At 46.4% G+C, this 24596-nt stretch overlaps 1 protein-coding gene across 1 annotated transcript; it reads left to right on the forward strand.

Annotated features, from left to right (window-relative positions):
• Positions 1–4223: 4223 nt before the first annotated feature.
• On the forward strand, positions 4224–24596 carry LOC120839404. The gene is made up of 3 exons (XM_040209683.2): positions 4224–4230; positions 4341–4719; positions 24374–24596. Exons 1-3 carry the CDS (start codon positions 4224–4226, stop codon positions 24594–24596), a joined length of 609 nt encoding a protein of 202 aa, XP_040065617.2.

The raw sequence follows: 24596 nt of genomic DNA on the forward strand, positions 1-24596 counted from the left end.
CCAGGCCACGTGGCCGCTTGTTCTGGCTCCGAGTTGAGAGGGTTAAACAATGTTCATATTTCTAGATATCTTTTTTTTTTTTTTTTGAGTCTGTGTGTGTGTGTGTGTGGGGGGGGGGGGGGGGGGGGGGGGAGCGATACATCGCTGCTAAACCGACAACTCGGCACAGCATGAGCGCCGCATCGGCGAGATTCGGCGCTGCGCTGCATGTGTGAACAGGCATTCAAGCTCAGAGCGCTGGTTCGGCATCGCTGGCTTCTATATCGCTCGCTCGACATCTCGATAATTTTCCGGCCCATCTTATGTTTGCAAAAAAAACATGCGCCTTTGCGTGTCTCAGCGTGAAAGCTAAGACCATATAGAAGCTTCACAGCAGCTGTGCATGGCGCAGCCACCAGTGACCTTCACTTTTGTCTTCATTTATTTCGTTCGCTTTACGTCGGTCACTATTGTTTGCGCGAAAGGATTTGGCATTTTATATTACATTTCGCTTCAAAGTGTGAGCGTAGCAGAAGCTACAAGAGCGAGCTCCGGGTTTTCAGCGTCCCTGCCAAATCACGCGTGCTCGTGCAGTGCAAGCACTGTTCAGGGCCACATGCTCGCGCTTGTAGCATCGGCTGCGTCTGGACTGAAACGAAGTATAGACACTTGCAAGCGTGGAGTCCCGACTGGTGCCTTATGCGTGCAAGCACCTGCAGCGTGCGCGTGAACTCAGCTTTGACAAGCTTGCAATTGCACGGGCGTGCCTGCACGAGCAGAAGCATGACGGAGACTCCGTGTGACTTCGTAATTACCCCTTTAAGGGCACTGAGTTCATTAGGCACGTAGCCAGGGGGGGGGGGGGGGGGGGGGGGTGGCCTGAAAAGCCCGCCCCCTACCCCCCCCCCTCCCCCTCTATGGTGTTTTGCCATGGGCACCCCCCCCCCCCCCCCCCCCGAGGTCACGTGACCTCAGGGAGTCACCTAACCCTCAGTACACTTCCCTCCTCCTCCTCAAGAGCTGAGGGTCTAATCCGGCGTTACAGGGAGTTGTAAACGGCTTTCATTTTTTTTTTTTTTTTTCTTTTTGCGTGCGCGCAATGGGCAATAGGTACAACAAAAGCTCTAAGTTTAAAGCCCGTTTTTGATACGTAGCTCTGTGGTAACGCCTCCGCTTCGCACGCAGCGGTCCTAGGTTTGATTCTCGCCGGCGGCGGGCCCTCTATTTTAAAGATTTGCAACATGGACAATGGACACCCTACGCCAACTACATCAACAACGCACGTCACTGCTACTGGTTAGAAAAGTTCAAGCAGCTATCGCTGTAAAAAAAAAAAAAATGGGGAACTGAATAGCCGATATGTATTACATGGACGCTACAAGCAACCATTGTCAGTCCAGCACTAAGGTGATGTGACTGGATCCGGTTTTGCCTTGTGATTCTCGGGTCTCAAGAACACATGGTGTTGGATTGACTGGTATAGTTACTCTGGAATAGCTCGCTGCAGTGAAAGGAAGGAGCGCGGCAGCACTAGCCAGTCATTGCGCGTCGCCATTGCGTCAGCGTGTCATACATGCATCGTCTCAGAACCATTCTTTAGACGGCAATACAATCTCGCAGTTCTCAGGTAAAACCGATCTCGGCCGCATCTGGTGTAATGCACACGGAGCGTGCTGCGCGCCGTTTGCTTGGTACTACTTTATTTTGCTATGAAGCCAAAACATAGTCACACCAAAGAAATTGGAGTCCGTGCTCTCGCGCAGCTTGAGCGCCGCTCAAAGTGTTTACGTGCAATCTTTCCTTTTTCTGAAATGCCATTGAAAGCAAAATGGATCGGCTGGGTCACTCTGCTCGGATAGCTCGTTGTCGTTGCTCGCTGTATCGGTTTTAAAAGGGCAATGTAACGATTTTTGTACTTTGCAGAAATACTGCTTAGAACGGATCCCTGACGTTAATGACCTATGAGGCACGCCTTCGTTTTTAACCACACGCGATGAAAGTCGCGGAAAAAATAAAAGAAAAAGGAGCAGCGTTCACTTCCTCAACTCAAAGCGAGAACAAGCGGCCACGTGATCTGGAGCCAATTATATGCCGCCAAACTTGATCACAACCACACGCTCGGTTGGCAAGGCATAGGACACGCGTTGAGTTCCAGGCATTGTTATGGTTCGGCTATTGTCGGCATTGCAGCGATTGGACACGGGCCATTACCCATGTGCTTCTCGAACTATCGATTACCACGAGCCCAAATCGAGTGTCCACGCAATGCTCGGGCCCAATCTATGAGCCGGATTCAAACGTCGTCACTGGGCGGTACTGCGACCGCTCAGCTACGTCATCAAGTTTCGAGAAGAGGAGACTGAATGAAAATGCTCGCTTTTGTCCTTGAAATTACACCTCAACAAAGGAGTTTCTTGGCCAGTGACACTGGGTGCGAGTATCCTTGACTCCCACTAGTGCCAGTAAGCTAAAGTGAGAAATATTCCAATTGAATATCGCAGCACCGCCCCCCCCCCCCCCCTTAAAGTGAGGCGAGTGATGTCGAGGCATTCCGTGTTCTCACATCATCATGCACTATGTCATACAAGCACCGTGTCATCGTGGTCAAGCAAGCCTGTGAACGATTTGTTATTCAATTCGGTACGTCACCACAATCGAATGGCGCCAACACACTAAAGGCCGGTTCACACATGCAGCGAAGCGCTAATGTATAGCGCTTCTCACGTTTCGTCTGCTACTTATTGTCTGCCATGAGCAACAGTATTGAGGTGCGACACAAAGCTGGTGAAAGCTCCCGTCAGCACGCGCTTAGCGCGAGGTCAGCGCTACGTTTGTAGCGCTCCACTACATGTGTGAACAGGCCTTAATAGACCGATCCCATTAAGCGTTCCACGCATGCGTGACGCCGCCATAACTGTAGTTTGTAGGAGGCAGACGCCAGTTCACGAGAGAGCTCATGCCGCCTCGTGCTCTGCTCGTGCAGACCTTCAGCAGGGTTGTCACGCGTGCAGAAAGACTACAGCTCCCACGATGCATGTCGGCAGCGGTGGCGTACTCAAACTTGCTGTGAGATCGGTATATTGGGCCCGAGCTCGACGTATTGACTGGAGACAACTTCCAGCCGAACGCTGACGCAACGCTCGTTTCCAATCGGTGTCTGCGCTCGATCTCACTGGGATGACATCGAAATTCGAATGCGCAGGCTCTGAATATTCTACGTGGAGTTATTCAGACCCGTTCTCTAGACGGCAAGAAAATCTTGCAGTTCTTCGGCGAAACCGACCTCGGCCGGGCCTAATGTCAAGTAATCGGCGCGTGCCGCGCGCCATTTACTTAGCATAACTTTTCGTGAATGTGGTTGAACATGGTTCACACTAAGGAAGAAAAAAAGTTATCTTCTTACACCCTTTGTCACATATAATACACCCCAAAACTGCAGCTTGACGTACAGCGCACTGAAGTGAAATCGACGGTACTAAATTTCACGAGCGGCTTGATGGCCGAGTTGTACAACTTATTAAAATAGCTAATGTACGCCTGACTGACAGCAAAAAGAGCAATCGGGGTTTTCTTGCACGTTACAGCAAAACATGTCTTTTTTTCTTTTCTTTTCTGTAGTCTTTGATGCGTCCTTTAGCTGTCTATTACGTTATACCTCAGCGTTATCAAGCCTCGAAAAAGTTGGCGCCGTCACTTCAACGTCAATGCGTTGTACATACATCGAACTGAAGCTTTGGAGTGTACATGTGACGAAGGATGTAAGGGTACAGCTTTATTTTATTTTTTATGGCGTTTTAGTTTTAGAGTTAAGGCTGGTTCACACTGCCCCATTTTCTTACGTTAAGTTACGTTACGTATAAGTCACCGAAACATTTGTGTCTCGAATGTCACGTGTCATGCTTTCTCCTTGAACTGGTAGACTCGCTTAATATGAAGCAAAGAGGTCCCGGTGACTTGTACGTAAGCTCTCGTAGCGTAACGTAGCGTAAGAAAACGGTGCAGTGTGAATCAGCCTTTAGTCGGAAATAAGAGTGAGGTCTTCGGCTAGCTCGTGCCCGGCGCTGGACGTTGGCCCCTGCCGGTAGCAGGAAACGCCGAAAAAAAAAAAAAATCTAGCTCGACTAGATTGGCGGTGATTCGCCCATGGAGCGAGCCCACCCGGAACGCCCGACCTGCATGCACAGCTGCGAGCAAGTCGTTTCTTCCGGACAAAACCAGCGGCATCCATGATGAAAAGGCCACAAATGAATCGCGGGTGAATCCCCTTTATGTCGCGATTACAAAATAGGCTTCTAAATTATTAAATAAATTAAGAACACAGCCATTATTCGTTTTAAATACAAGCACCATTTTTTTCACAGCTGCAGACTCTTCAGGCGACGAGATTTTAAACCAGGAGACCCAACTCTTCTTCGATAAAGCACTCCAAACAGCAGTCGTAGGATATGATCTGGATCCACTGAAATTTCCTGGAGTTGAATTTGAAGTTAGCGTGGCGACTGCAAGAGTAAAGCTGTACAATATTACCGTATACGGGTTGGGCACTGTCTGCCGCGCGGGAGAAAACTTCATCTCGGCCGACAACAACGGTACATGCCTGAAGATCGACGTGGCAATGCGAAACGTCACTGTCAGTGTTCGAGCGAATGTTACTGTAAGCCTACTATTTATTTCATCGACGGTAATGATGGAAACAAATGTGTCCGTCAACTTCACGGAAGTTACACTGGACATCAAAGAGTAAGTATCTTCAATTTACATTACATATACCTCAAGAACAAAGAGGCCGTTGAGCGGAAACATTTCGTTTTATGTGTTCATAGGCTGTGGTATGTTACTACTTGCTAGCTTGGTAGGCGCCTATTGTCTTCCAACCACCGGTTAGTTTTCAATTAACAAAATGTAAAAGCGCAAACGAATTGGTCTAAATTGAACAACACGACAAAGAACCCGAAGACCGAGGCAAAAGAAGGTCAGCACAAGCACAGCTGAAATTTATTCGACTGGAAACTGCTTATATAGTGACCAAACACAAAAGACAAGAAACAGAAGCAACAACAAACTACGACCACCCTCTTATTTACAAAAAGGTCGAAGACGCATCAACTTCCCAACCCGGACTGACGATGAAACCGGAGGTCACCACTTTTCGCTTGATTTTGACGTCCGAGTCCATCTTTGGAGAGCGATAACTTAGAAAATGCAAGGCCGCTATGAAAGCACTCATGCACGCGCATAGCAGACCAACAGGACATTCAATATAGGGAGTTGTAGACTGTTTATTTCCGCCACTAACGGTAGAATGGATGGCGCCTTTGCCCAAATTTCCTTGACACGCCCCCTTTTCGCTCGATTTTGACGTCTGAGGCCATCTTGCAAAGCAACAACAAATACTAATCCGCTCTGAAAGCAATCAGGCAAACGCATAGCAGACAAACAGGAGATTCATTAGTAGGAATTATAGAGTGCTAAGTATAGCCATTAATGATACAATTGATGGCGCATTTGCCAAAGCTCTCAACACTCCACCTTTTCGCTTGATTTTGACATCTGAGGACAACTTTGGAGAGTGATAATTTAACAAATACCTAACCGCTTAAGAAAGTGCTCGGGCATACACTTTAGTAGACCAAGAGGAGATTCATTATTTGGAGTTATGAGTGCTACGTCTCGACATTAGTGGGACAATCGACGGCACGTTTGGCCGAAGTTCCTAGACAGGCCTTCTTTTCGCTTGATCTTGACATCTGAGTACATCTTTTAGAGCGATAACAACAAAAATACCGGATTCATTAATGGGAAATATAGACTGTTAAGTGTCACCATTAATAGACAATTTGGGCATTTGCCCAAATTGTCTGGACAATTTATTATTTTTACTTTTAAAGGGGCTAGGAGACGCCAAACGTGAGATATAAATAACAATACTTTTAGGACCTATTGCTCGTTCCCATAATCGTGATAAATGTTTTAAAATGGCGCGCTACTTTCGTGGATAAATTGATTTATATGGAGGACCATCGGATCCGCCCCATTCAAAGAGGCCGCCGTGGTTGGCGGACTCGTGACGTCGCCAGCCCGCTGCGCGGTGTCCCCTTGCACTCGCTGTGCGGTGTCCCCTGGCAACTTCCAGACTTGGCTCTCTTGGCGTCTCGAGCTTCAGCTTCCACGTCTACTTTCTGCGTTTCGAGCATGCGGTCCGTGACGATTAGGCCCGCTTCAGACGGGGAAATTTCGCCCAGCAACTTGACGTCGCAACTCCAGCAACACGGGCAGCCCGCGTTCACACGCAGCAACCGAATCGCTACGACTTGCCATCATCATCATGAAATTTGATTTCTCTTACACTATTTAGACGCACAGCTGCGCGCTAAAAACGTGTTTTTATATCTTTGAATGGTGTTGAGAATACTAACTCATTTCTCTGAAAAGGTTTATTTCCAAAAACGATCCCTTTCAAACCAGAACAAAGTTTATAGCTGTCATCATCACCACCACAGGGGTGTCACGTGAAAATATCGCGTCCCTGATTGGCTGCAGCCGTTTCAAACGTCTTCGAATTGCTCCGAGTTGCTCGCTCGTTCGAGTCGGACCCGATCTCAGCAATTCGTGTCGATCTAGGGAAAGCTAGGGAACAACCCGCCAGCAACCTCATAATTGCTGCAAAAGTTGCCCCGTCTGAAGCGGGCTTTACGCCTACGGCATCGCTCGTTTCGTCGAAGTCTTCGACACTGATGGCAGCAGCAATGAGAGTGATTGCTCTCATTGCCGCTCTCTCTGCCGTTTGTATCGGGGCAGGGACCTCGTCAAGTTACTGAATGTAGCTTTTTGTCCTTGCCCCCCCCCCCCCCCCCCCCCCCGCTTTCTGGAGAGGTAATAAAGAAGTATTATTATTATTGTTATCAAGCGATGTTGGAAGATGGTCGTTTTGACTGCGACACACTGGCGACCAGCTCTATAGCGACGACGAGTCACGGTCGAACTCGCCGTGGTCGTTGTCGCCCGTGACAATCTCGCAGGCACATGCAGGGTGGATGGTCAAAGGGCCGAGGGCAAGAGCGAGGATGGCGTTGGGTTGCCGAGTTGCGTGAGCGGTTATGATCATACTGTGGCAAGGCGAGCTTGGGCGATCACGGGGGCGCCTAGAAAGAGAGAGTGTTCATGGTCACGTGGTTTATGGGCTTCATGGCTAGCGTTGCCTGGTCGTCAGATGAACATTTTAAAAGCCGTAAATTGATTATTGCAATTACTAGAGCTCTAAATATTGAGAAACGTGGCGTATGTGCTAAGTATAGCCTATGAGCATGCCATATAAAAAATAACCTACCCGTTTAATTCTCGCGTCCTAACCTTTTTAATGTCACCCTTGAAGTGTAAAGCCCAACGTAATGAAATGCTTATACTGTAAAGAATGACTCACAAACGTTTTGCATCCTTCATTTTTTATTAGTAGTTATTTTTGCGACAGAGCAATATATTTGTGCTAATTGCGGGGTAAGAAAAAAAATGAAAGCCGTTTACAACTCCCTGTAACACCGAATTGGAGCGCAGCTCTTGAGGAGGAGGAGTGAAGGGTACTGAGGGTTATCTGTTCTCGGGGCGGGGGGGGGGTGGGGGGGGGGGGGGGTGAAGGACTGTTCTTTGGCGCCAATCAGCGCGTCGCAGGGAGACACGTGACTATACTATATATTGCGTATAGGTCTGTCGAAGTCACGGGCGGGAAAGAGAAAAGCCGCTATTGCGCGAATTTCGAGTGAAGGACATATATTCTGGGAAACAGAAGCGATGTCTGGGACACAGAAGACGGTCGGCGTATAAGCGCTTACGGCCTGAATATCCATAGAGATGGAAGATTCAATGATTTGAAAGATCCAATGCGGAGGGCAAGTTCGTCTGCTTCTTGCGGGTAGCGGTGACGTCAGAACGCCGAGCCCTGATTGGCTGATCGCGACCCCCTATCTCAGCGTCGTCTGCTCCTTTGCAACGTCGTCTGCTCGCAACGTCGTCTGCGTCTGTCTCACCTTTCCTGCGACTTCCGGAAGTGCGGATCTTTACGAACGAGTTCGACTTCGCCTTTCGGAGAGGGCAGACGAAATAACTCGAGCGGTACGTTGTTTTTGTCTAACAACTAGCAGACGCGCACCAAGGAGAGAAGTCAAAGGACTCACTGGCGAGGTGTCCCGAGGCGCCGAGGTTTGTTTGCTAAGAACCGAGAGTGAGGGTGGTCAGTGTCCGCAAGTTCCCTCCCAAATACTTTTTTTCCTCCGTTCGTGTGCAGCGCAGTTAACGTCGTCTGCTTTACGTCTGCTAGTCAAAGCGATAGGTGCTTTACCTTTCCTGTGGTTTCCTGCGTCTGTCGGAAATTCACCGGCGAGAACGCGGCCTTCGAAAAAAGTGAAAGGAAATACCTTGAAGTATACGTCCTTTCTTTTGAGGTGAAGGATTTCACTCTAGTTGCGAATGTCCAGGCGTCGTTTAAGAATTGTAGCTACGCGGTAAAGATGACGCTCTCCGATTAAGGTGACATTTCAGAGAATCACTGTGAGTCTCCTCGCGGGGCCGCAAAGTGCAGTCACATGGTGGCTACCGCACTTTACGCGGCTCTAAATGGACTGTCCAAGACGGACCTTCCACAGCAGTGGCTGCAACGCCCCAAGAGCAGCATGCCGCGGCAGGTCGCTCGCTCAGGTAAGAAGTAAACACCATGTTCGTCGCTATGCTAAAACGTTTAGTTGCACGAGTTTCGTGAATGGTACCTCGCGTTGTATGAGTTGTTCAGAGATAATCAGCTAAAGACAGATGACAGCCGATGTAGTGACTGTAAATAAACAAATGCGGCTGTGCGATCGATACTGTGGGCACATCATAGCCCAAAAGTGCTCGATCGCTGCTTGTTCTCACAGCTTTCTCGCTCGACTAAAAGGCTGTTGTCGGTTAGCGTATTAGGGTATGTATCTGTAGCGTAAACCCAAGAGACAAAAGTTTGAAAACCTGTGCTAACCTGTGGAAGAGAATCCGAGCAAGATCAATCGAGCTACCCGAGCGGCGTCGAACGTATCGCGGAAGTTATGTCGTAGACTCGTTGGAACCAAGAAGTAATTGTTGTTATAATGCAATGAAATGCAAAGGTGCAAGCGAGCTGGACAAGAATGACGAAAATAATCCCTGAAGAAGTGGAACAAGAGAGACAAAGGACAAACACATATGTTTTTCGAAGGCCGCGTTCTCGCCGGTGAAAAAGCGGTGAATCTCCGACAGACGCAGGAAAGGTAAAGAAGCCATCGCTTTGACTAGCAGAAAAAGCAAACGACGTTAACTGCGCCAACCGCGCCAACCCGCCGACGCCGTTAAAGAGTGAGGAGTCTCGCCGCACACGGAAGGAGGGAAAAAGTATTTGGGAGGGAACTTGCGGACACTAACCACTCTCACTTTCGGTTCTTAGCAAACAAACCTCGGCGCCTCAGGACACCTCGCCAGTGAGTCCTTTGACTTCCCGCCTTGATGCGCGTCTGCTAGTTGTTAGACAAAAACAACGTGCCGCTCGAGTTATTTCGTCTGCCCTCTCAGAAAGGCGAAGTCGAGCTCGCTCGTAAAGACCTGTACTTCCGAAAGTCGCAGGAAAGGTGAGACAGACGCAGACGATGTTGCGAGCAGACGACGTTGCAAAAGAGCAGACGACGCGCAGATAGCGGGTCGCAATCAGCCAATCAGGGCTCGGCGTTCTGACGTCACCGCTACCCCCTGCGCAAGAAGCAGACGAACTTGCCCTCTGCATTGGTCACGTGACCGGCGAGGCGGAATATCCATCGAGGCAAATTCTCCAATGGAGACGGAATGTCCAACGAGTCTAAATATTCAACGAGAAGGTCCGGCCAGGCTTGAATGTCAACCGGATTCACAGCCTGAAAATCCAACACGTCAAAATATCCAGCGAGTCCAAAGATCCACTGGTGGATATTCAGCCTCGTTGGATATTCAGACACGTTGGGCATTCAAGCCTGGATGGATCTTTCGTCTCGTTGAACACTCTGACTCGTTGGACATTCAGTCTCAATCGGACATTCCGTCCTGGTAGGATTTCCCGTCTCGTTGGATTTCCTTTCACGATGGATAATCCCTCTCGCCTGCCACGTGGCTAGGTCGATATCGTACGCGGAGCGGCATACAGTCTCATTCCTCTGGCTACCTCAATTGAGCAATGCGTTTCGCAATGTTTACGTATTTCAGGCTGATAGGTCTTGAAATTTGTTAAAAAGAATGTTGGTCGCTCATGCAAATTCTAGCAAGCTGGTTAAATCTCTCTAACTTTGCAAAACATCTACAACCGCTCAAAAAAAAAAAAAAAAAAAGAAAGAAGAGACGTACAAATTAGCGGAGTCTCAACTGCACAAATACTCAATATTTATTTTAGAAAGATGTATTATGGTAGGCTATCGTTTTATTAATAAATTTCCTGACAAAAGAGAGAGGCTTCAAAATGTAAACACGTACAACGAGGAATGGTATTATTGCACACCAGACCAACTGTTTACGCAAAAACACTACGGAGACGAAGCTTCGTAGAGTGATATAGGTTCCCATTTCGGCATGCGGCATCTTTCTCCACGTCTTCAAAAAAGGACGACGTGGTCAGCAAAAAAATAAATAAATAAATAAATAAACTATGTATTCACCTTATGCGTCACTAAACGACTACTGAAAGAACTGTTACGTAGCCCCTGGGAGCACACACATGCTTGTGATTCTGTCCACGTCATTGCAGACGCCCTGGTAGATGGCAGCATGGTCACTGGTGAGTGAGGCAAACGCAACCATTAAGTGGAGCCTCTCGTTTCTTGCCGAGACGGACTTTGATGTGGGTCTTGCCACAGCGAACAGGTCCAGCAAAAGAGCCTGGATTCGATTCTGTGGGGCATGCTCCGCACCCTGAAGGCATTCAGGTTACTTCGCGTATTTTCTTTAGAAATTTGCCAGTCCTTTCCTTGGTTTCTCGTTTAATAATGATTTCAATAAACAGTTTAAATTAAGAACAAAAGAACTACTGGCAAAGGACTGTGCACGACAACAGAAAGTTTTAAAATTAGCCGTAATGAATAAATTAAGTGTCACAAATTATATATTTGCGCTTTCGGAAAACGCTTACAAGCAAAGCTCAGTTGGTTTCATCCCGTAAAACTCTGGGTTTTTTTTTTTTTGTAAAGCTTATTTTGTTTTAAATGGGACCCCTATTGGAAAACCCCAATATAAACAGCGTATTATGGATATTGGTAAACAATATCTTTTTATTGTATTGCAATACAATATAGACAGTGTATTGGAAAACATTACATTTATTGTATTGTATTACAATAAGGATTTGTTATGGGATTCCAATATCCATAATACGCTGAAAATATTGGAATCCAATACCGTATAAACCCTTATTGGATCCCCATGTGTCGTATGGGGATCCAATAAGGGTTTACAATTCCAATATACTCAGCGTATTATGGATATTGGAATCCAATATATTATATCGGCTACCAAAAAAACTATATACGAGTTGGAATATCACGTTCAGCGCAACATTTCTCTGCAACGCAGTCTCTTCTTGTGTGTATTTCTGAGTGATAAATTAAAAAAATGTTGCTGTTGTGAAATTGTGAATAAAGAAGCAAAACACTGGACTTATCAATACCAAATATATTTAACATATTCCTGAACTGGAGGATCTGGCATTTACTGCAAAAGAAAGTTAATTGTTTAGGACTCTCATTCAAAAACTGGATGTTTGAAAACAGAATGTGAAATCCTCACCTTAATGAAAACAGCACCTGCTAGCTGTAGTTATATAGAAACTGCAAAATAAAAATTTGTGATTAGTTCGCGACAAGTAGCAATCCTTCACCAAGCGGGTAGATTCAAAATTATGTCTGCGTTTGATTGTGGAAAAATAAGCTTCAATGCCACTGCCACAGGTCATTCTGAGCTCAATCAATTAAATATACGTATCCTCTCTTCTGGCTTCACTATTCCTGCTTCGCACCTAACTAGAGTATCTGGAATGCTCACCTTTGAGGAAAAACGAACTGGTGCTTGCTTGCTTGTAGGCCGTGGAAACTGGAAGAGAGATTTGCGGTTAGTTGCGTCCAAGTAGCAGTTACTTTGAGTAGCCACGTAAAGTACACAAAGTCTGAAAGATTCAAAATTACATGTGCGGGACATAGATATCCTCTTGCGACGTAACTGGGCATGTGTCAATGTCGCCGCTTGTATCACAGAAAAATAAGCTTCAATGCAGGAGCTCCCAGTCATCCTGAGCTCCGTCAATTAAAAATGCTGTACGGTCGTATGGCTTCAGTATTCCTGTTTCGGGAATCTGGAATTCTCACCTTTGAAAAAAAAGCAAACTGGGACCTGCTGGCTCTTAGGCTGTGGAAACTGCCAGAAAGATTTGCGATTAGCTGCGTCCAAGTATCAATTTCTTTGACCAGCCACCTACAGCACACTAAGCCGGATAAATTCAAAATTACATGTGCGTGACATAATATGCCTCTTGTGACAAAACTGGGCACACGTTTTGTTGCCTACAGCAACACTGAAGCAAGACAGACAAGCGGTACGGCACCTTTAATTGACGGAGCTCAGAATGAGTAGGGACGCTTTCACTGAAGCTTGTTTTGCTGCATTACACACGTGCATTGCAGCAAAACAAGCTTCAGTGAAAGCGTCCCCAGTCGTTCTGTCAATTAAATATGCCGTACCGCTTGTCTGGCTTCAGTATTGCTGCTTCAGAGCAATCTAGAAAATCTAGAATCCTCACCTTTGAACGAGAACGAACTGGCGCCGGCTGGCTTGTGGGCCATGGAAACTGCAAGAGAGATTTGCGATTAGTTACGTCCAAGTAACAATTCTTTTGGGTAGCCACCTACAGCACACTCAAAATTACATGCACGGGACACAGATGCCTCATGCGACGGAACTCCCTTCGTCCTTGTTTTCTGTTAACTCTGCTCACCTTCACTACTTGCTTCCAATTTCTGCGCTACTTCTTTAATCTCGATTCCCTGGTTCCCCAAGGCCATGCCATGGCTTGCGCCAGTCACGGATCTGTCAGCTCTGCGACTGGCGCTATTGTGGCAAAGACGCCACAGCACCTGGCGCTTGATGTGCTCTTTCAATATTTTGAGCATGGCTGAAAACAGGTGGATGGGTGTCTGGTATGCCCTTTGCTTATTTGCGGATCGTTCCGAATCAGAGGGTAGGCGCTTCTGCGACCTGGGCGCATGCTCGGTATTTTACAATAGTTGAAACCGAACTCTGCAGGGATCTTGAAACATAACAAACATAATGTGCACGCCAAAAGGCATAGCAAATGAAACACCCACCATCTATCTATTTTCGTTTCTGGTCCGCAAGAAGCTGTCGTATATGTAGCCTCCCTTGCTTAAGCCGTTCCTCCCTAGTGTCCCGGTCGGGTCTCGTCCTGATGAATCGTTGGTGGAGACCTGAGGAGCGGTCAACATCAGATTAGACGTTTTTGAGACAGAACCATATACTTGCTGAGAGGAAGTGCACCCAAACGAATCTCAGGCATGTCATTTATAGTGCGTTTTAAATTGAGACGAATGATGTAAAATGAGATGTCAAAACTGACGCACCCCTTTTGCGAACCCAAAATTTTGAAGGCCTTGTCCCCCTCGCTAGGGGGACAAGGCACATGAATCCCGGCATGTGGATGAAATTTTTACCTTAACATCCCGACTCAATGCCCATCCCTGAATATTCGACCACCACACTTTTAGAAAAAAAAATATTTTTTTTAGAAAACACCGAATCATCTACCGCCCCTACAAACGCCTGAACCAAGCATACTCGTACCGTGGCTTGTTTGCTCAGTGCCGCCCCCGAGTTAATTCGGGCTGACAATGTTGTTTTTGTTTTTTTTCAAATGGAACCCACATTCTTAGTTTTGGTTTGTCTTGTAGAAGCAGGTGGATACTTTTATAAAGCTTCCTCCCTATGCGCTTCCGAGTCAACATTTTTGCAATGGCCAACCCCTGGGCTTTGATTTTGCGCTCCTTGATGAATGCTGAAACTCATATAGGCGGGCAATAGCTCGCCTTGAAAATACTTGCTTTTGGTGGCCGAGAACAAACTCGTGTTCCTGATTGGCAGCCACTTGCTGCCAAGAATTGCTGCACATATCCTAAAGATTAGTCTAACACAGATGCTTTGGCCGGACAGAGACACAAAAGCCTGAAACAAGGCCACTATACAGACAGGAAATAGAGTGTCTGTGAGGAATGAAACGCACAACTCAGATAGGCGTGAATCACTCACCTTGAAAACACTTGCCATGCGCGGCAAAGAGCAAACTTCTGGCCTTGATTGGCTGGTGCTTGCCACCAAGACCTGCATGTATAAGAAAGAACCTGGTCTTAGTCAAACTTGGGTGTTTTTGCAGAAGAGAGACAACAAAATACTAATGCAAGACCACTACACATAAGTTATGGCATTCAAGAGGAATGAAATACAAAACTCATAGGCGGGCAATAGCTCACCTTGAAAATACTTGCTCTCGGTGGCCGAGAACGAACTCGTGTTCCTGATTGGAAGCCATTTGCTGCGAAGAATACCTGTAGATATCCTAAAGAACCCAGTCTTAGTGTAACACAGATGCTTTGGCCGGACAGAATACAAAAGTCTGATACAAACCACAAAAAGCAGGAAATAGTGTCTGCGAGAGATGAAAAAAGACCCAAGTGGAGAGGCTCGTTCTGTTTCACGTTAGTCAAATAGTGTAGCTCATTTTGCTAAAACGATGCATATTTGCTAAAAAAAGTATCTATATTTTGCCCCATTTAGCAGAGTTTACTGCCAAGGGTACCTGCACACCAGAATAAGTCAGAATTAGTCAGTCTTTTTTTTCTTCTTTTGATGAGCGACAACAGAATCCTAAACAGATGATGAAACAAAATATGAACACAGCAAGACAGGCTAGTTTGCCTTCATGCAAGCACAGTGCCTCGGCCAACCAAATGAGGTTCTATTCTTTATCACTTGTCATATTTGGTGGGAATAGTAAAGTAAATGAAAATAAGGCAATCTCTCTTGCAGCCGACAGCTGCAAACAAAATTCATATACCTCAATGAACGACCTGGAAATGAAATTGGGTGGTGGCCAAGTGGTTTAAGGTGTCGAATTTCAAACTTACAGACTGTAGTTTTGGTTTAGGTCCTATATTTACATTGTTTTTTTTTTGTATTTTTGAGGCACAAGTACTTAATTTATACGCTAATTCACCTTTAGAAGCGTTTTAATTACACTCCATGCCTTTCTAGTGCTCGTAATTGATTCTTGGTGAAAGCGGTCTTAAATTTTTCTTTTCTTGCTGTCGCTGCTGCTTGCTTTCTCACCTTTAGAATGCTGACAACTCGACACAAAAGTAATGAAAAATGTGTTTAAAATGTCATGAAGATCAGCATTTCCAAGCTGTACCCCTGCTTCATGCCCCGACCATGCCACCATACCATAGCTGAGTGCAGTGACAAATGGTCCCAGGTTTGTCACCCAACCGTTTTTTGGGCTTACGGTGTGGCGCGACTCATGAAGCACCTATGCTTCGCGATGGAGCCAGTGAGCGAGGTGTGACACACTAGAGCTGTGCAAGCCACAGCTTTACAGCCTGCAAAGCGTGGGAAGATCCCTCTCCCTTTGCAGAGCTGGCATTAGCTCACCGAGAAGCTATTGCAAGCACTAGAAAGCCACAGAGTGTGAATAAAAGCGCTTCTGAAAATGAATTAGTGTGTAAATTATGCATCTATATGTTGAAACTTAAAAAAAGTATATATGTATATATATATCTATTTAAATATTAAAAAAGGCAAAAAAGAAAAAAAAAAATGTTTCCAGGTGGGCTTGCCCCCAGAGCTCCACGGCCCTTGAATTCAGTTCCCTAAAGCCCGCTTCAGACGGAACAATTTCGCCCAGCAACTTCATGTCGCAACACCAGCAACCCGGGCCGCCCGCGTTCACATGCAGCAACCGAATTGCTACGACTTGCCATCATCATCATGAAATTTTATTTTTCTTACAGTATTTAGACACACAGTTATATCCTAAAAACATGTTTTTATATCTTTAAATTGGGCTGAGAATACTAACTCGTCTTTTTGAAACAGTTTATTTTCAAAAATGATCCATTTCAAACCAGAACTAAGTCCTCAGTTCTCATCATCACGACCACAGGGGTGTCACGTGAAAATATTGCATTCCTGATTGGCTGCTGCCGCTTCAAACATCTCCGAGTAGTCAGAGTTGCTCGTCCGCTTCGAGCCGGACCCAATCTCAGCAATTCGTGTCGATCTAGGGAAAACCAGGGAACAACCCGCCAGCAGCCCCAAAATTGCTGGAAAGGTTGCCCCGTCTGAAGCGATCCTATACTCTGTTTCATACATAGAGTGCAACGCAGCCAAAGCTAGCGCACCGGTTTGAATTGCGGACCGTGCCTATGTTCGCCCCGTAAGATAGTGCGTCCCCTGCAGAAAAATTTTAAAAAGTCGGAAAATGTGCCTCCTCGGGGCTAGTAACTGATATTGGCGTTATGATTTCAACGGAGCACAAATGTTTTTCAAGAAAAAGGAAAAGATAATGTAAACCACCTTAAATTGTTTTCGTGTTCATCCGTGTGGCAGCCGCTGGTTTTAAGAAGATGGCGTCTTACGCAGCAAGCTCAAGTACCTTTCCTGCTCGGATGTTTTCGAAGATTCGTTGTGCGAAAATCTTGAAAGAGTGCAAGCAGATGATCGCCAATGTGTACGGGAGTATAAGAACACATTCCCCGGAGAATTCGGTCGTGAAGTCCTGGAGACGGCCAGTAACGACACTGGAGTGTGCCCTGTACTGTCGCGAAGTGCAAGGCACAGTGCCTATCTGGCAAGGTGGCGTCCCCGAAGCAAAGACCTCGCAACAAGAAAGTTTCGAGCACGGGGACCGTCAAGCATGACGAGTTCACACAGAACGCCATTCGCCTGAAGGTGCATTGCAAGTGCTCCGAGAGGGAGATTCCTACCCTTGACAGCTATTTCAAAATAAACTGTACAGGCCACAACTATTGTCGTTAATGTTTTATTATAAATTTTGGGACAAGGCCGCTATCAGGGCGATTCCTCATTCCACGCTGCACGAAAGAAAAATATAACTCGGTGCTGGAGGCAAATAACACTTGCAAAGCGGCAGACCAGATGGTAGAAATCTGGCCTCTCGGCGACTTATAAATAAAAATCAAGAAGGAGGAACTGAAATATGCACTTCGTCAATGCGCACAATCTTGCAGAAAAAGAATGTCTAAAAAAGAAAAAAAAAAAAAAAAAAAAATCTTGGCGCGTAAAATGGGTTCGAACCACGGCCACCGAGACGTCAATATCGCCAGAGCAGCGCCTTCTACCACTCGTCCACGAAACGCGCGGAGTAACACTTTTTCTATTTTTTCATGCGCGCCACTTTAGTACCTTTGACAGCGTTGCAGGCTAAGTATGAAACAGAGTATAAGACACCCTATTGTCTGGTACAGAGACCATTTATGAACGCTTGGGTGTTTAAACGATGTACTACACATTTTACAAAAAGAAAAAAAAAAATTGGGTGTTTAAACGTTGTACTACCCTTTTTTCAATAGAAAAAAGCAACAATAAAAAAAAAAAAAACACATTTCAGAAGAAAAAGTTAAGGAAACGGAATGTACCATTATGTTCAGTGAAGTTTGGTGACAAGACTCGGGACTCGAGCAGGAATGCAGTCATCCTTGGTGTGACCCCATGAGACGGTCTTGCTGCCTTTGCTGGGGTTTATCTAACTGAAGTACCTGTACGAAAAGTAGAACACATGTGCATAACACTCATTATTCACAAGAAAATTTGTCAATGTCCAAAATGACCCATGAAGAAAATTAGGCGAGGAATTTTCAGGCTGCGTTGGCCGAGTCACCTCTTGTGGCCAGGGTTTCATGGCGCCTCCTTCAGATACCTGATGTTGAACATGAAATATGTGCACCAAGGAGTGAGCAAACAGCGACTTCAGATTTGTCTCTAACACCAGCGACATGTCGACAAGGAGTGCAACGTGTAGAAGGTCGTCTAGAAGTGTGCCAAGATAAAAAAGCAAGATGTAACGATATCAGAATAAGATCACACCAACGAGGCACCAGTGTGGTGAGACAATCTACGATGTAGAGACAGTAATCGGGAGTCAACCGACGTACGGCCGCGATTTACTTTGCAGCGACTAAAATGAAACATGGCAAAAAAAAAAAAAATTTGAAAATAAAAAAACGCGTTTTTTTTTTTTTTTTTTTTTTTTTTACTTTATTTGTTGAGCGCAGCCGGTAGCAGAGCAGTTGGGCGGCGTCACAAAAATCTGACAGACTCGCTAGCTTTTCTCAACTTCGTACGGCGCCAGTCGGCACCACAGATGAATGGTCGGCACTCTTAGTCTACCAGGGAAGAAAAAAGTACGAGCTCAGAGCCCAGCGTCGATCGCGACTTTCGTAAAGAGAAGCTCCGGTAACACTTCGGCGACTCGTGAGCGTGAAACAACGCCTCTTCGAACGTGCCCACGAATCCAACACGTCGAACGGTTTGCGCCGGTAAGCACGCTGGGAGCCAGGGGGCTGGAGGTTGAATATCCGAAAGAGACGAGGCGCTGGTTTCTACGTCTATTTCGCACATGAGATAACAAGCCGAGTGATAGCTTGCCGGGTGTAAACACTGACTGACGTTACATCAGAGTACACGCAGTCGAAATGACGTCTGCAACAGAGCACAGCCAGACGCTTTTAGCGGGGGACGCATGCGTTCAAATAAGCTGCGATTTCAAAACATCATGTCTCCCTTCTGTCCTTCAGTGTTCACTTTGATCTGTGTATACCAAAGCACTCAATGCTGCAAGTAATAAAGTCGTCTATACGTACCTTTCGAAGCGATTGAAAGTGCGTTGGTTTCACTTGGAACCCACAAGCAAAGTGCGCGACGAACTTGACGAGCTGTTATCCGTCGGTTCCGCCGGGTTGGCGCGGTCGCGGTCGTTGCGCAATGGCGGCGCAATCTCGGCGGCTCGCTCAGCCGCTTGTCTGGCAGCGCATGCGCGCAGGCTCGCCTCCCTCCGGAGTTCGAACTGTTCGAACTGCCTCCGAAGCTCGAGCGCTCGAGCTTTCGCGCGCGCGGGTTGACGATGGAAACTTTTCTCATAAAACGAGTCTGTAACGTATCGTTTGATGGCGCAAATGCACGTATTTTTCCCGTCGTTTTTTACAGTGTGTGAATCTTGCGAAACAGGCGACGAAGAGTGGTGGGTGAAATGTGCTCGCGTGTGGTTGTGGATTTTTTGTACGACGTAGGATTACCCAGAAAGGTGGGTCAATATCGATAAATGTGCGGGTAAGAAGCACGTGACCTGTCAAGCCCATTAATCCTCATTATTTTATCGTGCGAACTGACATTGTCACGTATCGCGTTCGATTTGGGTTCCAACATCGGTAACCTAACTTTTGTTGCATTAAAACTGCAATAAACATTTGTTTGAAAACGATCACTCCAATGAGCACGTCGTTATTGGGCTTTCTCATTGAAAGGTAGGTCGCGGGTGTCCCAGGTAGTTATTCTGAATGGTTTGGTGGTTGTCCAGCATTTCAAGCGCTCGAGGCTGTGTGTACTGTGTGCCGTACGTACACTTGCGCTTTCGATCAATGTGAATGTGTTTGCAACGCGGAACGTTTGTGTTCTGTGTGTACCCACCTCCAATATCGTTCTCTCTCGTATTGCCGTATGGTAACTCCTGCTGTTCTACGATATAATTCACGCGATGTCGTATATGTGGGCGTACCGATATCCACATGTTGCTTCACGGGCGATCAATATTGTGTTACGTATCCTCTTAGTCCGCGGTATATGCCGACGTAATTCATGTTGGTAACTTGGAATTCGTTCTGAGATTTATCCACGCGATATTGTATTCTCCTTTGGGCCCGTGATCGACTACCGATATTTATATATCGTGTGGCCGCACAGTATGTCCATGTCGGTCACCAATATGCACGCGGTGTCGTATTCTATTCCAATAACCGTAAGTTCTGTCGGGATATTGTGCTTCGATATCGTGTTGTATACCAATAACCGCAAGTTATATCGGGATATTGTGCTCCAATATCCTGTTGTATACCAATAACCGCATACAATATCGGGATATTGTGCTCCGATATGAATTCCCATCGTGCGTATTGGGTTAATCGGATAACAATAAGTTTTTATTGGTTTCCATCGACTTCATTGGAATACAATATTTCCAATAAGCCGACTTCATATTGGCCTTTTTCAATAGGGACACCCTGTATAGTTTTGCCCAAACCAGCTATTGTCTGAGAGTTCATGACACCACGGACATTTATTTTAAATCCGTCACAAAATTACGAGGATCTCCCAGGTACTGTCAGGTTGAAATGAAAGGCGATCACCGGAGCGCGTGCCGCTCCGTACATCCTGCGCCGCCTGTCAGCGATCGGGGGAACCCTCGGCGCATGCGCTGTTCAAGTTGAAGGTGCGAGGCTGCGTGTCCTACTGTTAGGTGCTCAGCTCCCGGCTGGCGCACCTGTGCTTCTCCGCGGCGCCGCTGAGGGTGCTCTAAGCCGTCGGCGAGCGTGCGGCGATGGCAGCCCGGAGCTTAAACCCCAGCGGCGACGGCTTAGAGCACTCTCAGCGGCGCCGCGGAGAAGCACAGGTGCGCCAGCCGGGAGCTGAGCACCTAACAGTACGACACGCAGCCTCGCAGCCTCAACTTGAACAGCGCATGCGCCGAGGGTTCCCCCGATCGCTGACAGGCGGCGCAGGATGTACGGGGCGGCACGCGTTCCGGTGATCGCCTTTCATTTCAACCTGACAGTACACTTTATTTCAGGAATGTTTTTCCTCGCCGCTCGTTTATTCACAAGAAAGCATTGAAGTTTCCTTGGAAACATATCTACTCCACTACGAATTGCGAACTCATTTTTACCATACTGTTACTTTAGGTTCTAGCATGTCACACTGCACAGCACAGTAATATTCTGCGTCTCCACGGTTGCCGCATTAAGTACCCAGTCTCAGTGAACATTCCGACCTGGATGGATCTTCCGTCTCATTGGGTGGATATTCAAGTCTGGTTGGATCTTCCATTTCGATGGATATTCAGGCACGGTGGACATTCAGACCTAGTTGGATCTTCCGTCCCGTTGGATATTAAGACTCATTGGACATTCCGGCTTAATTGGACATTTCGTCTCGACGTACACTCCGTCTCGCCTGTCACGTGATCAAATGGATCTTTCGACTAGTTGAATTTTGTGTCTCGATAGATATTCGGGCCGTTTGCGTGTCCGCCGTGCCTGCATATCGATCGAGATGGAAGATCCAACCAGGCCTGAATGTCCACCGCGACTGAATATCCAACGAGACGGAAGATCCAACCAGGTATGAATGTACACTGAAATTGGATATCCAAAACGGCAACCGTGAAGACGCAGACAATTACTGTACGCTGTACAACGTGACAATTTAGAACCTAAATACAATATAGTAAAAATAAGTTCGCAGTACGCAGTAGAACAGATATGCTTCTTATGGGACTTTGCTCTTTGTGAATAAACGGGCGGTGAGAGGAAGCAATACTGAAATAAAGTTTACCAGACAGATTCTAGCAATGTTGTGACGGCTTTAAAATAAATGTCCCTGGAGTCCGCGACTCTCAGAGACAACGACTGCTTTCACGCACTGCTTCGACAAACATATACAGGGAGTCCCATTAAAACGAGCCAAGCGTTAATGAAAAAAGAGGCCGCGTCTCCACGTGGTGAATGATGTTGATTGGGGCAAAGCTCTGGTGGGGATGATACTGATTTTATTGTTCATAGGTAGTGCTGATGGTGTTGATTTTTTTTTTTTTATTGCTCATAGGTAACGCTGAGTTCCGGGTTGCGTTTCGACTTCGTTATTGCTGCTTTATGGTCGGTGAAATGCAGAGCCAGTGGTTCTTCTAGCGGATCAGCTTGGATCCGCTAGAAGTCGTGGGAACGCATCTCCACCGCTTAAGTCAACGGTCCATGTCAGAAAGAGAATGTGCGGTATGGATCGTGGTTATATACGCAGTTGAGCATTTCACCGCAGCGCCCTCTCGTCTATAAACGTTGAGCCAATGCATGCAAAGTTTAAAGCAATTATATATGCATTTGACCGCAGCGCCCTCTCCCGTATAGACGTTGAGCGGCTGCATGCAACGTTGTAATGTAGCGTAGTGGTTAAGACATCTGCCTCGTAAGCAAGCGGTCATGAGTTCAAACCCCCGTGCTTGCGTACGTTTAAGTGGGCCGATCCCGGAGGCAGTGCAATCGATGGGAGCACGGACGCCGGACGGATGGACAAGGCTAGACACTAAGGAGCTTCGGCCCTAATAGAAAAGTCAGGCCACTCTACGATATCAAACAAACCGTGCTTTCCTTGTCAGCGTCTTCCAAAAGCTCAAGCATTAATTTATAGGGTATACTCAAACTAACTTTTGAACTTTCTTGTCACACTCGTACTTTTTTATTTAAACTGCTACCTGAAGCTTTTGTTAAACGAGAAACCAAACAAAAGTCTGTCACATTTAAAAAAAAAAAAAAAAAAAAAAAAAAAAACAAGAAGGAACTTAAATTCCTTCGGGTTGCGCAGCATGCCGTACAAAACCTAATCCAGGCTCTTCTCCTGGGGACACTCGCTGTGGCAAGACCAACATCAAGCTCCGTCTCGGCAAGAAACGAGAGGCCTTACGCAGAAATTGATGCGTTCACCTCATTATTCAGTGGTCATGCTGCTACGTACCAGAACGTCCGCAATAGCGTGGACACAATCATGAACAAAACGTAAGGGCTAGCGAGCTGGTGTACACGGAACATTTTAAAGCGACGTCCTCCTTCTCTTCTTTTGGTGTCCACTTTCGTATTTCCTCAGTCTCGGGTTGACTCAAATGTAAACAATCATAAGCATTAGTGTGATCCCAGGAGCTACTTAAGAAATAGTAGTCGTTCAGTGACGCATAAAGTGAATAAATGCTTCATGTTTTCCGCTGACGGCGTTGTCCACTTGTGATGTCGCGGAGAAGGGTGCCGCATGCCAAAAGCGGAAACTTGTCACTCTACGAAGCTTCGTCTCGGTGGCGCTTTCTTGTGTAAACAGTTGTCCGGTGTGTACCAACCCCTCATTGTTGTATGAGTTTACACTTTATTCTTGAAACCTAGTTACTGTCCTAGCCTCTTTCGTGTCGGACGAAATTTATTAACAAGACAGTTCCCTACATGTTTCTAAAATAAATATCGGGATTTGTGCAGCTGAGGCTGCGTAATGTTCTACGTCTTTCTATCTTTATATTTTTAAACTGTTGTGTATGTTTCGCAAAATTACCGAAGTATAACCAACTTCCTAGAATCCGCCTGAGCGACCAACATTATTTTCTAACAAATTTGAGGATCTATCAACTAGAAATAGGTAAACATTGCGAAACGCATTGCTCGAATAAGGCAGCCAGAGGAATGAAATTGTATGCCGCTCCGCGTACGGTATCCGCTTGGTCACGTGGCAGGCGAGACGGAGTATCCGTCGAGAAAGAATGTCGAACTGAGACGGAATGCGCAACTAGTCTGACTATCCAACGAGACGGAAGATCCATGCTGGGCCGGAATGTCCACCATGACAGAACATCCATCGATACGGAATGTCTAAATCAGAGTGAATGTCCTATAAGCTTAAACATCCAACGAGACGGAAGATCCAACCTGGCCTGAATATCCAACGAGCCTGAATATCCACTAGTGGATTTTTCGACTCGTTGGATATTCAGGTTCTGAATCGCGTATAAGTCGAGTTCCTCCTTCCCCCCTTCTCCAACTGCTCGGATTAGGCTCCACCCCCGCGCCTTTGGTAGGGGTTGTCACGTGTTTCGCCTCCGTCGTTCCGATTGGCCCGAGGGTACACATTAGCGTTGGCTATTAGGCAAGTTACAGTAAAATAATGGTTACAAAAGGGGTAAAAAATACAGCCTAAATTCAGTGCTACGTAGTGTTTACACAGAACTTATTGGTCGCAGATATAAGAGAGACCTGGTAAAATAATGATGACTACAGACTTTACAGGTTTCGGGCCTTTGTCAACCACCACTTTACCAGAAACACGTGCAACAACTGTCTAAACACGCAACCCGCTGGGTAGCCGGCGTAACGAAACCGAACATAAAGTTGAAGATGATACAATTGAATCAGCGCACGATTTCTGAACTATTACGTTAAATACATATATTGCTAATTTTTCTCTAAATGCCCTAAAACACCGATTTCTGATTTTGTTTTCTTTTTAGGAAGAATGTGAAACTAAAGGTGGAAGAGCTGGAAATATCAGGAACCAAGGATGTAGATATAAAGTCATCCAATATCGGTGAACCTTCATTCACGTTTGCGGCCGCTAAAATAGCGTTCGAAGCCTACGTGAAAAGTTTTTTTAGTACAGGCCTGAAAGAGAGGTTGCGCGAAGTCATTGCAGCAAAACTTGATGGGCTATACACGTTTGTGATGTCGGATTAA

Source organism: Ixodes scapularis, unplaced genomic scaffold (genome assembly GCF_016920785.2).
Source record: "Ixodes scapularis isolate PalLabHiFi unplaced genomic scaffold, ASM1692078v2 PGA_scaffold1__304_contigs__length_218370807, whole genome shotgun sequence".
Classification (NCBI taxonomy): Eukaryota; Metazoa; Arthropoda; class Arachnida; order Ixodida; family Ixodidae; genus Ixodes; species Ixodes scapularis.